This window comes from Falco peregrinus, chromosome 7 (assembly GCF_023634155.1).
Source record: "Falco peregrinus isolate bFalPer1 chromosome 7, bFalPer1.pri, whole genome shotgun sequence".
Classification (NCBI taxonomy): domain Eukaryota; kingdom Metazoa; phylum Chordata; class Aves; order Falconiformes; family Falconidae; genus Falco; species Falco peregrinus.
The window spans coordinates 29,423,556-29,439,908 of NC_073727.1; the positions used below are offsets into that span (position 1 = coordinate 29,423,556).

Consider the following 16,353-nt stretch of genomic DNA (forward strand, 5'->3'; position numbering starts at 1 on the left):
ATAAGATGATCCAATCCTTTCTTCATTAGCTTTCTGTGCTCATCAAATGTAGTCATTCTTCTATACTTCTGCCCCTGTCTTTACTTGAAAATTCAGTATTTGACTCAAAAGGGGTTTGGTTTCAAAGATGCATCAGCAATTCTGAACTTTAATCTCACCTGTGACAAAGGAAGTATTAGTGGGATTGTGGATTACTGCATCACAGTTTGTCATCTAAACTCCCCTGACAGACTCTGAAGAGAAATTGCCATTTTCCTTGTGCATGAAAAAGGACATTTTGTTTAGTGTTAAAATTTCCCCAAGAAATGGGGGATCTTGTATAATACCTTCTGTGTACTTTCCTGTTTGGAGTGGAAATCAGATAAAGGTCAAGTAAGACTCTTAATTTAAGACACCTTGACATTAAGATGATATTAAACAAATTAACCGAAGAGCATCATTATGGTTATATCATTGTAATATTAAGAGAAGATGAGTTAAGTTTTAAGTTTTCTAAACATCTTGCAGGACCTTTATGAGCTAGTTCTCCTTACCCACTTTCATTAATCAGGGAAGTTTTTCTCAAGTATTGGAAAGCTGATGAGCTCATGATTATATTGGCCAGTACATGGTTAATAAAATAGTAGAAGCCAGTGTCCCTACTCCTGTTCTATGTGCCTCATGCACAAATCCATGTGTTTCTTCACTTTTCTGCTATTGAATCTCTCCTCATTTACAGCTCTCTTACAGAGTTTGACCATTTCAAGCACAGTGACATAGTAAGCCAAATTTTCCATCCCTGTGGGAACATTACATTTGAGCTCAGACACAGAAACTGAAACGTGTAGGGGTCTGTGTGAAAAATGGCTTTTTGCATAAAACACAGTTTCTAATACATCCTCCTCCACTTCAGAAAGTTTGGTATGAGCCAAGTAGAGGCGAGTACTCTTATCTATCATACCTGGATAATCTGAACTTTACCTCCAAGGGGCAGGCAACTACTGCTCTGTGGCCATTTGATCAAATTTCCAGATACCCGTGTAAATAATTCCATGTCCTGCATCACATAGGTATTCCAGCAATAATCACAGAAGATCTCTCAGATTTACAAAGATCAAATATAAAATCAAGTTTTTTTAGGAAAAAGTCCCTCAAATAACTAGCCAGTGCTTCCATTTCTGATGGATATTTGATTAACAATTCTTTGATCCCAAAAATAATATGCATATTTCAAGCTAATACTTTTCCTTTGAATCTCATTATGCTTGGTATGTTTATAAAAGTCCCACTTCAAAAAATTCTGTGAACAGTAATTGTGGAGTTTTAGAGCGTACAGGGGAATTTTGGTAAGTTTGTTTTGCTCTTCATTGCAAAGAAAAGCTTAAGAAAGTTTTACAAAGATGTAAATGCTAATAAGGAAAAAAAAAAAAACTTTTTTAGAATTTTGTAATTGTTAACCTCATCTACTGAACATGTCTCAAAAGCGCTGAATGGTGAGGTCTGTCGTAGGATTAAAAGTCACTCTAAGCAAGAAGAGGAGACTGAGCAATGTTGCAGCTCAAGATAGTTGAATTTCAGAGAAGAATGAGTGCAAATGTAAATGTTTTATGGAGACAGTTCATCTCACACTTTGGAGATTTGATAACCAAGATTGTGTCACACATGAAGATAATGCATATTTTAAATCTTGCGTGCTGTATGAAATCTTATCATGCTTTGCCCATAAGTTTTCTCTTCATGCCTTATTGCTATTTCAATCAGCTAGTACAAGAGAAAAATCTCCATTATAATTTACCAAAGCTGTCTCTTTAAAGACGCCTACAGATCTGTATGTACCCTGCCACTTTCTGCGGGAGCTTGAGTTGTCAGCCTGCTTGCTGTATAAATATAATGATAAAATTGCCAGTGAACCATGGCAAAGAAGTTCATGTTTCTGCTTAGAGTTGCAAATTATCTGCACAATGGAAAGCCCAAGGCAGCTGGGGCTGGGGCACCAGAACTGGCAGCGTGCAGGTCGCAGATACACGGGTCTGCCTGTCACAGATCAACTACGAACTGCAAACCTCACACTCTTTCTTCAACAGGTACTTTAAAGATGAATGCCCTTGAAGAATCAACTATTACCATGGAAGTCATGAATTTCTATATCCTGAACAGTTTCATTCATAATTATTGCTGAAGTGAAACAAAAAATCCCCTGTATTTTAATACATTAGTTCTATTTTTTTCATTGACATTAAATCATTTAAAGTCAAATCCAGCTCCTATTAAAACTAAATTAGTCTTTCCTGTAACTAGAGTGATAATTACATGCTCTTATTCAAATAATAATAGCATATAATTTCCTTAAACATATAGAACTATCCATATTATACATGACTTGTTAATTAGCAGTAAACTTTTCTGTTTAATGCTTTACCTTATTACAACCACGCCTTTACTTACCAGCTTCAGTTTAAGAATGTATCTATACAATATCATCTAAAGACTAAGTTTATCCAAATGCTTTGAGGATGTAAACTGCTTTGGGGCTTAGCTGCTATAAATACTAGTTGCTACTAAAAGGCTGAAGAGGTTATTTTTATAATGAAACTTTTTATGCAAGAAACGTATTTTTACATCTGGTGAAAAATTGGTATAAGTCTACAACGACAACATTTCTGAGGTTTTCTGATTCTGAGGTTTTGATGCAAGAAAAAAAAAGCAGATAGCAAAGGTAACTGACTAGAGAGAAGATACATGTTCTGAATGTATGAACATTGTATTAACAGCATCCTGCTCTATGTAAACTGAAAAGCATCAGATAAGGTAAATCTGATTCATCAGTTCCATGAAAATAATTTCAGTGTTCTTCATTTAAGAGAAAGAAAAACATACTCAACACTACAGATAAATGTAATGCAACTATTTTGTCAGTTGCAAAATACAACTGAAACCGACAATAAACTGCATTTAAACCATAACAAAGTAGTATTCAATAAAGCAGAACTAGTTTGTAAAAAGCCTTCAGAACACAGTTATTTCCCCAAGGGTTCAAGACCTCAGCTTTCCCAAAAGATTTGGCTACTTGCTAGTAATTTTCAGCACAGAAAGGACAGCTGTCAGTGTATTACAATTTGTTCAGCCTTCCCTTCCTCCTCCAGAAAGGTATATTGACTTGTGCCCCTGAAGGCCGTGTCAAATCATGCAGAACCCAAAAGATTACTTCCTAGCCAATAACTGACAGAAATGTTCCTGCCATCGTTACTGTGCTCTGTGAGATGTCAAAGTACAGCCACCTCTAAAAGATTAAAGGGAGAACTCATGAGCAACTCATTAAGAAAGGGGGAAGCACTCAGTCAATTCTGCTTTAAAGTTATCCTTCAACTCAGGCAGCGTAATTTCATTTGCAGGCTGTAATTAAAGCTATAATTGGGGTTTGACTAGATCACGGACTTATGGGGTGAGTTTAGATTGCTTCTTTAAAAACACTGGTGGTTACAAAAGTGTTGATAATTTTTGAGTGTGAGAAACAGTGAAAATAGGTAGGTCACCAAGTACTGGAAGTATTTCTTTGACCAGGTTGCAATTTTACATAACCTACAATCTCATGTGCACAAGAAAAAGTTGCTGGAAGTATTTAAATACCCTGGATTGGTGCCTTACATATTCCCTTTGGATTAAGGTGGTAACTCACACACACAAAACAATGTAGGCTTTGACTTCACTGCTTAAAAAGCTTAATGTGTGTCTGTGTGTGGCTTTTTACCTTAAGGTAAGTAATGTTTGTCACCCATCCAGAGGAAAAAAGTAGGGAGAGGGAAAGAAAACATTTGTTTTACAAGAGAGGGGAACATTACAACGTTAACTCAGGTTTTGAGAGTAAGGTTGATCTTGGTGAGTTTATCTCAAAATGAAATAAATATAGCTCCTTCACAGTCTCAAAATGCAACTGACTTCCTTTCCTTATTCAAAAATGCCTGTCATCTCAAACAATTGCTTGTTTTCAGGCTAACTTCTTCAACTTACCTCAGAAGCCCTTCCCACCGCCCTTAGATCCAGGATGAGTCAGTCAGAAATTAATTAACAGATCCCTGATAGACTAACACCTGCTAACAGGATCTTGGCATTCTCTTAGGATTTTTTTCAGATTAAGTCTTCATATAAATGTTTTAAAATATTATAGTCCAATATTTTCTTTTGATCAGCTCCAGATCAAGCAAAGAACCAACCACACAGGGCTATTTTCTCAAAGGAGCTCCAAAAATTAATATTTAAACTAAAAAAAAAAAAAAGAGAAAAATTACCCTCATGTACAAATAATGAGTTTTCTCACATAAACAGAAAACATGGAAGGAATTTCTAAGGCTTTCCTTCACTGCAGACTCTATCAGGCTCAGATGCAAGTTTAGTGCACACCTTGTGCACAGCTGTTTTGTTCCAGCCAGCATCAGCAGTCCCTTGGCCGTAGGGTAGACCCAAAGTAACTCAAATTGTTACTCCCAAGATAATTGCAGTGAAACTGCATGCCACGGGCAGTTGCAACAGCCACGACGGGATGGTCGCTCCATCCCCCCGGCACTCATCCCTCTGCAAAACTCTGATAATGAAGCTGGTGCTCCACATCTCCCCACAGCTCGCCACTTGGGTTTTCTCTGTTGTCACCATCTTCCGTGTTAGAAACAGCAGAAGAGTAACCAGTGATAATCCCCAGGGGCAGTAAAACTCTTCCTCAGGCCAAGCTCATGCTGCAGATGCCTATTGGCAGAGCCACAGGCATCATCTCCAACCAATACAGCTGTGTTGGCAAAAGCTCATGTGTAGGTGCAATTAAAGCAGCAAAGCTGCACTTTCACTGAGGCTAGTTTTAGTCTAGGATACCCAGGAATAAACTGCACTGGCTTATATCACCCGATAAAACTCAGAAGTTTTATTAATTTCCTTCTGCAGAGATAGCTATATTGAAGAGTCCCCCCCGTTCCCATACGACACCACACAGATACCCTCGCTTCTCCTCCTCCTCTCTCACTTTTGATTGCAGACAGCAGCAATGACTTTCATGTAGTTCATAGGAGGAACACTTTCCTCGTGCTGACTTCACTATTTGGGGAGCTTTGTTTTAGTACAGCAAACACCTAACCTCCTGTTTAGGAAAATCGGCCTTAGAAGTATGGCTAAAAATAACCGCTATCAGATAAACCTGCTTGTGACCTTGGTTTGTTTTTTTTCTTTTTGCCACTAGTATGCTCCCTACATTTTGAGCTCTAAGTGCAAGCGCTGCTTTGACTGTTATAAAATAGAAATGGGTCAGGAGACAAAAACATTTAGTATTTGACAGAAAACCCAACACCTGTTATAGTTTATTTGCAAACTGGCAATTCAGGTCACTCGACAATGCAGCCAAACTGGTGAGTTCCCCTGCAGCAGTTGTGCTTACTCCATTGTTAAGAAATTATTATTAGAAATTGTTACCATTAAGAAATTAATATTTTCCTTTTTCTTCAACAGCAGCTTTGAAATACAAGGAAAGATTTATGGCAAAGCTTCTAGGCCTGTAAAAATTACTGGAATTTCTGTAAAAGCTGAAGAATTAATACTGCCTGATGGTTTGCCCTTGTAGTTGTACCACCTGGATGCTGAGCTGTGAGATAAGAGCTCTGTCTGTGTTTTCTGAGATTTGCCACCATTAAGCAGTTTAAAGATTTTTCAAGTTAAAACTTGGATATCACTAATGAGGTTTTAGTTCTCCTCCCTGTGCCCTTTCCTTGGTGGTAATCGGGAGGATACATTTGGATTCACTGAGGAACACAACCCTGCTGTTTACTAGGAGGTTTATGCAGCATCTGGCTCCAGCCAGGGAGCAGACCTCAGAGAGGGGAGGGGAGTTCTGCTTTCTGCAGGGCTTCTCACTCGTCATGGGGATGCTGCTGTGGTGTCATCATTAAAAAATGTTGGCTTTGCTTTTGTTGGTCAATACTGCAAAATGATTCCTGACATTTCTGCTGTGTATTTTGGGAGAAATCTGTTTCAGTCTTGAACTGGGCTTTTAATTCAAAAAAAATGCCTTCCATCTAAAGAGATTAAAGATCATATTTGTTTAATGTACTGGTTTGTTCAAGGAAATCTCCAAAAATTATTAGCTGTGAGAATTGCGTTTATCATGCAGGCCTGTGTCTGGATTAGATTATAATTGTCTTCCATTCAGTTACTCAGATACTTTCCTGATCACTCATCGAGAATATTATTTTCCCTTCTTCTTGTGGTTTCCTTTTCCTTCCTTGTGGCTGGAACTCTAATTTTACTTCTGATAAAAGCTTGTGGCTTTCGTTTAGTTGGCTTACACTAACTGAACAGCACACAGACTGAGATGTTGTCAGTTTAATAACTATGAAATAAATCCATCCATAATGCCTAAATACATGCATGGGTAGGGGTATGCATAACCATCAGAGCACAATGTTGTAACTAGTGTCACTTAATACCTGGATCTGGATAACTGGAACACAGTGACTTAAACACAGTAACTGGCGGTGCTTGCTGTTCAAACATTGCCATTTCATTTATACCAGGGCTGCTGGAGTCCTGCAAGCGAGGTAGGGAAGGGCAAGAGTCCTGCCTTTGAGCTCAGGCTAAGGCACGTAACCTGCCAGAGCTGCCCAGGCCATTGGGAAAGGCTTGTGATGCTGAATGGTCGCTGCAAAGGAAACTGGTTTTCATCACTCACTTGCACTCAGGCTCTGGTGTGGGAGCAAAGAAAGGAGTGGCACAGAAATTCAGGGAGATTCATCTAATAACTGACATTTCTGTAGATCTAGAAAGGGACATAGACCTTGAGACCCTCCATGTCTGACTTCTAGGAGTTGTTGGCTCTGAAAGTGAACATCCTATTTGTCTTGGGAACAAAATGAGTCTGCGTTGAATTACCTAAGTATGATAGAAAAATTCTTGGATTGTGGTCCTCAAGCAATTGGGTAGAGAGAGCCAGCTAGTTCATTCTTTCAGCCTCAAGCTGTTTAGTTTGTTCAGGGTTTGGTTTGGGTTTGGGTTTTTTTAGGATAGCGATAATATTGGATGAGTTTTATGCTGAATTCATTATCAGTGCAGGTTAGGACTCAGTAGAGCCTTGCTGTCAAATTATACCTCAGAGAGGACTGAGTATCTGCCCCCTGCCTAATTTATGACCGTCCATCAGGGTTAGGTGAGAAGTGGGTGCCAAGATGCAAAGGTCTGCCACAACAGCAGCAGTTCTGAGCATGCACAGTAGCAGAACCTGAAGAAATTTACTTTCAAAAACACTAGGAAAATTAACAACTTGGAAATAAGCAACTATTTTTTCCTGAGACTGCCTTTATTATCAATTACTGTATCTTAATTTTTGCATGGTTTTGCATCAAGCTGTGGCCTGTGCAAGCATTTCAGTTTAGTGAAATGGAGCTGCTTATTTCTTCTCTATGTCATCAGTGATAATATGGAATAAGACCAGATATGAATCGCTGCTATATTCTAGGAGGCAGACTCCAGACCTCTATCATTGTTCTTGGTGGATAAGCCAGTATTGCTGGACCTAGTGAAACCATGGCCATTTACATCAAAGAAGTTAGACTGAGCTTTGGTGTACAATTCACATACTTTTGCAATCCGGGGCAACTGTGCTTTATTTTAAGTTGAAAAGTTTTCAAAGAACTTAATTTAAATGAATAGTCTTTATCTATAACATTTTCTGGATTTTCATTTTTTCATACACTTTGCATTCCCCCAATTAAAAAAATCTTCATTTCTCTTTCCTTGTATACTTGCCCTTATTCCTCACTGTGTGTTTATTTATAGCCACTGAGATTCCAAGTATCTCCGGATCAGCCCAGAGTTTTCTCATAAATACATCACACTGAAATCAAGCAATAATATAAAATGTTGCGTATTCCCAGCAAAGGAGGTGGCATTGATGCAGCAAATGAAATCATTGATGAAAACAAACCTGGAAATACAGGAAGATCTTTCCTATGTGATACATAAAATCTGCTTCATAGACAAAGAATAGTATCTGCTTCATGCAGCTTTCAGTGATGCCTTGGGCAACATTTTTAAATATGGATGCCTTCTGGTCATCTTCCAAAGTCAGCTTGCTCAGACACAAGCAATATTTAAATGGATAGACTGGGGTTTGAATGTGTAAAAAAGTGATTATTCTCCTCTGGAGCCTTGTGCATTGTATACAGAATAGGTTTGGTGTTTAAGCTGATGGTGTAAAGCTGGTTTACCAGGAAATATCAACAAAATTACCATTTTGATCCAACTGATTCTTGACTTCAGCATAAGCAACTCTGCAGCATGTCTGCCCCATTGCTGCTGCTCTTTGGTTAAACTACTCCTGAGGGACTCCAGACTGCCAGACTGAAGAGCTAGTGAAAGCTTTTATATAAAAGTAACTGTATGGCATTTGGTTTTTATAGATCATAAAGATATTCAGAAATATTTGCTTTCTTTTTAATTATTATTTGTTATTCTGGAAGCCTTTGTTTTAAACGGAGCTCTCATAAATAGGCTCAGCAGCCAGTAAATCCATTGGGCCCTCCACAGACTAGAAAAACATCTTTATTCTGCTGTGCTCTGAATGAGCTCCAGAGATTCCCCTGACTGACAGAATAAGAAAATTTACTTCTTCGACAAGCTGAAGTAACCCACATAATAAAGCGTAATTCACTTCCAGTCAATCTCCTCCCATTCCTACTTTGTTCCAGCCTCTATCTGATTTTTCAGCTGGATATAAATACTAATTTACTTGCTTCAGTTATGTTTAATATGGTTTTACAGCTGCAGACCTGGATGCTGTCCTGTGCCTGCCTGTGAATCGCGTATGAGACAGCCCTGAACTTCCTGTTTATGCTGAAACCACTAAAATTGTGTTTTTCTGTTTCACAAAAGTTGCTAAGTGAAAAAAAATGTAGCATATAGTGACAGGATATCATCACCACGATTTTACTCCATTTTTTTAAAAAACAGTGTTCATTAATAACAATGTTCAGAGTACTACTTTTTATGTTTTGCTTTGATTCTAAACAGACAACTTGGGAAGGAGCTAGCCCATTTTTATTGGGTTTGGGTTTGTTTGGTTTTTTCATTTATTGGAAGGGTAATTGCTTCTTGAATGAAGTTTTATTTGTGTGTTTTTTTAATTTGGTTTCTTGAACTGTGAATAGGAGGTGAGCATGGGAAGTATCAGTTTTCTGGCTGTGAGGGTGGCTGGGTCACCGCTAGCAGCAAAGACTTTTTTAAAAAAACTACAGAAAAGAAAGCTTTGACTGTTTAGAACTAGTTTAATGCATTCAGTGTTCTTTACAGACTGGAAGTGATGACTACACCAAGTTACAAGTGCAGATTTCTAAGAATGCTTGGTACAAAATTATGTTTTTAACACTGGACGGCAACAAGGTCAAGAGCAGGTGCCTTTGGGGAATCTTACTATAATAGCCCTCGAGTAGATTGCCCAGATAAAAAAGAAAGGTGACAAATTGACGAATGAACCTGAAAGCGTTCTAGTGGGAAAATTCCATCTAGGCTCACTAAAGATTTTTTAGGTTTTAAGCATTAGTTAAATCATTTTCTTTCACTAGCATTATTTCAGCAATCAAAGAACTGAATATCCTTTACTGCAGTTGAGTAAACTCTGAAAGTCAATCCCTTGGACAGCTGAAGATGTCAAATAAATACGTAATCACACAATCTGATTGGGTTCTAATGCTGGTGAGCAAACAGCTCAAGGTCTTAAAAAGTACTGCTGTTCACGACAGGTTTATTTTTTATGTGATATGGACTGTGTTGCTAATCAGATGTGGTATGTTTCTGTCTTTCAGATTTACCACTGGATTATAGATTTACACGATTTTCTTCAAATAGCTCAGCAACTGCTGGGTACTACCCAAGCCCTCCAAGAGCACTGCTGCCAAATGAGGAGTCAGTGACTATGAAATAGGTTGTCGGCTTTTTCCTTAAATAACCCTGTGGCCCTTACTTAAACTGCTATCGAATGCTAATTGGTGAAAATGCTGTGTGATGCTTCATAAAATGATGGATTAAAGCAGACTCCTGTGTAGACTTGTGTTTCACTTGTTTCTCTAGTCCAGCCAGAGCAGGTGAGCAATGCATCCTTCTCTCTAAATCTTCTGACCACCACTACCTTTCACAAAGTGCTGTTGGCTTTTTCCGTGCACTGCCCAAAGCCTTCAAGAGAAATGTAATAGTAATAACTCATCCCAAGTTACAGTCTACATTTTCAAGGACATTTTCAATACTATCCCTATGTAAGGTGATGCTGTTGGCTACCGTAAGCCCCAAGAAAGCCATGAACCAGACCTTCAGCCTTAATTCATTGAGAGTTACCTTGGATAGCCCAGGTTATTGCTGTAGATCAGATCGTTTTGCAGGCTCTGAGGAATTTATTCTCTCACTGTAACTGCTGGAGATACAGAAAGACTGAGGCCCAAAGAGAAAGATGCGTCATACCCAAAAAGATACTGGAATAGGATTTAGGCAACTAAATGCAGACTGATAGTCCTGGAAGCCTTTGCCACGTGCTTTGTATTCCTGAAAGTGCCTAACCACTGTTCAACAATAAGGTTCCCTACTTGCCTTTTCCTTCTTCAGTCTTCAGCACCTCAAGAGTCAGAGCTCTTCTGCAGGAGGAGGGAACCCTGTGTACAGTTCCCTTCTCAACTTGGGTGGATTCAAACCCATATTCTCCAACTCCCTGCGAAATCCTTCCAAGAGTAGGAAGGATATAGCACCCAGCTATATAGAGCCATCTTTGCTAAGTACAGGCTGAAGACATCAACTGAGTATGTGCTTTCTTATAGGATAATTTCAGAAAACGGGCATCCTGTTCTCCATGGATTCAGTTCCAAAGACCCATTCCTCAGTGCTTTGGACAGGGAACCTTTGGTAACTAACACAGGGTAGCGGATGAAAAAACATGTCAAAGACACTTGTTTAGGCAGCATTTTTTTCACACTAGGGTGACAGATTTTTGGATAAATTTCCCCAGAAGTTTAAAGAACAATAAACAGAAAAATTATTTTCTTTTTTATAAGAGAAAGAATTTATTTTCTTAGGCCTAGACAATTATCAGAATGGATTTAACTTGTGTTAACATTTAACTTGTGTCACTGCAGCTCACTCTAAATTTTTGCAGCTTACCAGTTAAAATACTTTGTCAGACACAAACACCATTCCACCTCATTTCAGAGATATCAGCTTTTGTTTCCATAATTTTTTCCTACCTTTACATAGGATGTTATTTTCACATTCTTGTGGTCCAGTATACTTACAACTAACATGCAAGAATCCCAAATTAACATTAAACATTATTTTTTTGAAAGGGAAACATATGAGGAAAAAAATGATATAAACTTTCCTTTAAACAAGGTGAGTGAGGAAGGAAAATGAAAGCGCCATTCTCCTCATAAACTTTAGGTTGAAAATGTTTGACTCAGGAAGCTAACATTAAGTAATACTTCGGCTTATTTTGAAATCTTGAGATTAGCATCAATGTCTTGGGCAACAAATGTAGCTCATGATGAGGGTATGATTAGTATTAAGCAGAGAGATACCCAGATTAAAATCTCAGATCCCTGATTACAGCATCAGTTGAAATTCTAACCTGACTCAAGTAATCCTCTGCAAAGAATTTCCAGTATTTTAAGCCCTCACACTTATTGTTCTGAATTTGAAACTGGTTTTTGTAGGTTGGGTTTTTCTTCTTGTTTTTTTAAAGAAAATTAATCAAAATTGAATAGTTAATGAAAATTAGAGTGAAAACCCTCTAAGTAAGTCCTTGGTTCCTGGCATCTCAGTGGAGAAGCAGTATTTTTTTTTGATGGAAAGGTGACACATTCTAAGGACAGCCTGAACACAAAGCTCACAAGAAGAAACGCATATATGGACTTGCTCAGCTGGTAGGTAATGGTACCCATTTCTGACAAAGGCTGTCACCAGCCATTCGCTGCCAGCAGGACCACACAGTAGCAGAGAAAGGAACGGATAACAGAAGGCTCCTGTGAGCATGACTCAATGTGCCACCACAGCCTCCGGCTGCAGGAAGACTCAGGAAATATAACTGAAGGATTTGCCAAAATGTCAAAGTTCCTCTGAAATCAGGATTTAATGACTCTTACTAAGGACTTCTTATTCAAGAATCTCTGAAAATTATACAGGTCTTACTACAAAGCGGAGGTTGGTAAAGGAAGAACTTCCAGGAGGACAATTGGTGCTGTGGCAACAGGAGAGCTCTTGGAAATGGAGGTGGCATGGAGACACGGAGAAGAAATGCGCATGGCAGAAAACTGGTAGAGAGCTGGCCAAATTTAACATGACACTATAAAGACACGATCTTTCCTTCTTCCTTCCTTCTCTTTTTTTTTTTTTTCCCTGACCCCTGGAAATCTCTGAAATTTCTTGGATTCTCTTGTAAGAGGCCATTGTGAGAGACAGAAAGATCGCTGAAGTGCCTGCAAAACTATCTTGAGTATCAGCAGGGAGATATAAAGTTGCAGAGATTCTTTAAAAGCACTGTGTCTGGTTATACAGCCGTGAAAGCCACAGTTCTGCTTAAACCCAGACATGAATACCAAGTCTCTTGGCATCTGTTTTGGTGTAAAGCACGTGTCTGAATTTTAAAATAAAGAAAATTTATTTCTGAAAAAGATATACGTTCTCTGAATTTACTTTATAGCTGACAAGCAAAAAGAAAAAAGGGAGACAAAGTCATCACAAACCAGTGCAAGGGAAGGATCTTGCTACAGCCTTGAGCAAAGCAAAATTTGACTGACTCTGAATAAAAGATACATAAATCAACCAAAACCTAGTATAAATTAATATCCTTAATACCTATAGGGAAGTTGCTTTGATTCAAAGCAGAGCTCACTGCAAGGGTTTCCTGAATAGGGCTTGATCCTGGAAACTAAAGGCTTCTTAATCCCCAGGGAGTAAGAGGTAAATAAACAAACACAGAGAGCTTATCCATGATGGATACAGGGCACTGCTGGACACAGGCCTTCCTGAGACTGCTGGGGTTCTCCAGCTCGCCTGGGTCCCAGGTGTGTGATAATGCAGCAGCGCTGGAGCAATTTCTAAGGGAATTCACAGGAAAATTTGATTACAGGCACCAGGAACCAGCACTCCCAAAACTGGTTTAAATCTGCGTAAGTAGCAAGCAGCTGTTGTCCAGCCTGGTGTGACAGCCTACTGAGGGAAAAACCATCTATAAAACAGGGTTGCAGGACCATGAAAAGGCAGGTTTGTACACAGATGTCCGACAGGAAGATCTTTTGGCCTGCAGAAGGGCTCCCATACCCCAGGCAGGGTGGCTGGACTGGCCCTCCAGTGTCCTAGGGTTTGAAACACTGTGTAACCACTGGTCTTACCCATCCCCTTAATGACCCGTGATGCTCCAAATGTTATCTGCATTCAAATAAATAACCTTTAGCCCTGCCCACATTGCCTAGCATGATGTTTTATAGCAGTAGTTGGCTATAGCAATTGAAAACAATATGAACTTTTCGCTATGACAAGTGAACCTGTGCATGCCATGTCCTCCCAGGTCACGTTCTCCCAGCAGCTTGACAGGCTGCTGCTGCTGCAGGGTCTTAGTCTTTTTGACAGCTAGTTTAGAAATTGAAGAAATGTAACCTACTTCACTGGCAAGTTGGAGGTTACTTATCGGTTGCTATATTATAAAATAGGATGCAGAAAAATGCAATACACAATACTGATCTTTGTTTGAAGGGCAATAAGTATCAGCTTTGGCCCAGCTCCAAGTCATCGGCCCTAACACACCCTGAATCAGACCTGGCTACAGCCAGGTTGCAAACCATGTAACCCTCTGTAAAGGCTGGCTCATCATGAGGTTGCACTAATTCCAAACTCTTCACTTGCATGTTCCTGAGAAACTGTCATTCTCCCATAGGAACTCCAATTATTTTTTCCTTTTCAGGAGTCCTAATCCAACCTGAGAGTGGGGTACGGCCAACACCTATAGCCCTAGAAAAATTAATGATTTCCAACCTGGCCTTGGAGTGCTTCTCTTTCCTATAGATGTATAGTTTTATTTTCTAGCTACGTAGAACAATATACAATTTGTACAATATACAATCATCTTTCTTGGCATCAGTAGAGATGTGAACTTAAATTTCTCACAGTGGCCTTGTTTGAAGTGTTTGTCATGACTTGTCCAATCACATAACAAATAAATATTGTAGCTTCACATTTAAGTCTTTCCTCCTGGGGCCAAGTATGCATTAAATCATACCAAGGCCAATGACAGCAGAGAGTGAGAACATAGACCTTAGCAGAGAGATGCTGTCAGTGAAAAGGCAGTGTCTGCGCTTCCATGTCAGCCTTCTTTTGCCACCACAGGGATCAAAAATGCAGTAAGTGTAAAACATACTTTTGTACACAGCCTTGATGTTTTACAGTACAGTTTCTCAGAAAGTCAGGTTTAGAGATAAAACCCACTTCTATGCAAAAACGTAAAAGCCTCACATGCTACACCATACAGCGAGGGATCTGGTAGGAAGGTGTCGCCTCTGACTCCCCTGGTGAGGGGGCACGGCATGGGGCAGCCTGCTGATCCTCAGCATCGTGGCAGGAACACGACATGTTTTCTGGTACGTTTACAAGATTAACTTTTCAAACAAAATATGCCTCTTTTTGTACACATTCTTGGAGGCAGATAGTATTTCCACTGAAGCATAGCATCAGATCTAGGAGGGAAACCACACGGCTAAGCTACAGAAACCTTGTCTGCAGAGTGGCAGGTGTAATGGCTCTAGTGGTGTAGCCACAGATACCTGTTCTTAACAACTGCCCACAGACCAGCCCCTCCAGCAGGCACAGAGCTGATCCAGAACACCCTGGGGGAAAGGTTCAATCCCATTATGAATCCAGTTACCTATAATTTTGTTTCCTGCAGCCATGAATAACAGGAACATCAAATGGCCTTGGTGAGTGATGGGAGAGGAAAAAAAAATCAAGGATTTCTTCAGAAAGTTTTCAGTGCAAGAAACAAATCCCACTTTTCCATAAGCATTATAAATAGAAATGCTTAACTTGATAACAGAGCTTGAATTAGGGCCAAAATAAAATGGAATCCAGGAAGTTAAACAGACTCAGAGGTTTCCAGCTCAAAAAGCTTGCCAGCATCTTTACAGGGCAAACTGGGGATTCCTATCTACAGGTCAATGTTCTAGTATTCTGTGACCAGCATGACCGATCATTTTCTTGAATATACATCAAAGGTGTAAGGGAAATCTTTTCAGTATGAGCTGGGTACCCACAGCAGTTCTCTGGCAAGCTTGTCAAGACCACAGATGTTTGCAGCTGACCAGGTGTCACAGTTCGCAGAAGGGCAAACATCTGAAGCACCGTGTCTAACTTCTGACCTGCTGCAGCTAAACTGATTTGATCAGAACTGTGCTAAAAATCCCTCTTGCTTCCCACTCACGCTGCCAGAGCGCATACGTAGTTCTCTCACACATGGTCATAATGACTTTTAAATACTTGCACGGGGGTGAGAAACGATTGCAGCCACTTCAAAACTATGTTACGGCTTCCAGCCCTTTTTGCAAATTAGAGGGTGCAAGACACAAAATGGCAGCAGCACAAATGGAATAACAGTCTGCACAGCCCCCACCACAGCTCCAATGGCCCAGGCCAAGCAGATTCTGCCAGCCAGAATGGTATTTCTATTTCCCATTGTACAAACACTTAAACACTCAGTTTGATTTCCTCTTACATGGTTGAAGAACTTATGTCCCTTTCAAGAGTGAAGAAAATCATAAACTATCTTGCACTGTATACAGGAGGAAAAAAATAGATGTTCTTGTCCAAAATTTATGAAAGCAGTATTTTCAGTTTATATCTTAAGAAAACAAGTTCACTAACTTGCAATAGCCTTTGTCCTGTCACAACACTAAAACAACTCCAAAAGTAGTGGCTCCATGTGCCTAATAAATTTACATTTAAAAAATTACTTTTTAAAGCCTCCACCACCTCTGAGGAATAAAAGTATAGGTGAATACAGCAAGTCTTTTCTTGCCTTATCTCAAAATAACACCCAAGAATTGCAGTTTTCTTGCTATGCCATCCCCTGGGACCTCACCCCACACCGAGAATTTAAATGGGTGCTCCCAGGTGCTGAGCAGCCTGCAAATTACATTAATCCAGAGAAAGAAGATGCCACTGTAAATTTTGCAAGAAGATACATGATATTCTGAAATTGAGAGATAAAAAATTCATCTTATACTGACAGAAGGCCTCAAAAATACCTACTGAAGGGCTGCTGTTGAAACAGCAGTGTTGGAGACAGCAGCAGTGAACTTTTATCCCTATTTTCTCCCTCAAAAC

The 16,353-nt window shown here is 39.5% G+C and overlaps 1 protein-coding gene across 2 annotated transcripts in view; it reads left to right on the forward strand.

The window, feature by feature from the left end:
- The window catches only part of NT5DC1 (5'-nucleotidase domain containing 1), a 148,545-nt gene extending 138,497 nt beyond the window's left edge, over positions 1-10,048 (forward strand). The window contains exons 12-13 of one of the 2 annotated variants that reach the window (XM_055809516.1): positions 719-758; positions 2,064-2,946. In XM_055809516.1, the coding sequence (XP_055665491.1) occupies positions 719-758; position 2,064 (41 nt within the window). In that variant the 3' untranslated portion in view covers positions 2,065-2,946. Of the gene's footprint in view, positions 1-718; positions 759-2,063; positions 2,947-9,809 lie in introns of those variants that run through there. The other variant, XM_027795763.2, reaches the window with a different exon arrangement.
- Positions 10,049-16,353: the final 6,305 nt, after the last annotated feature.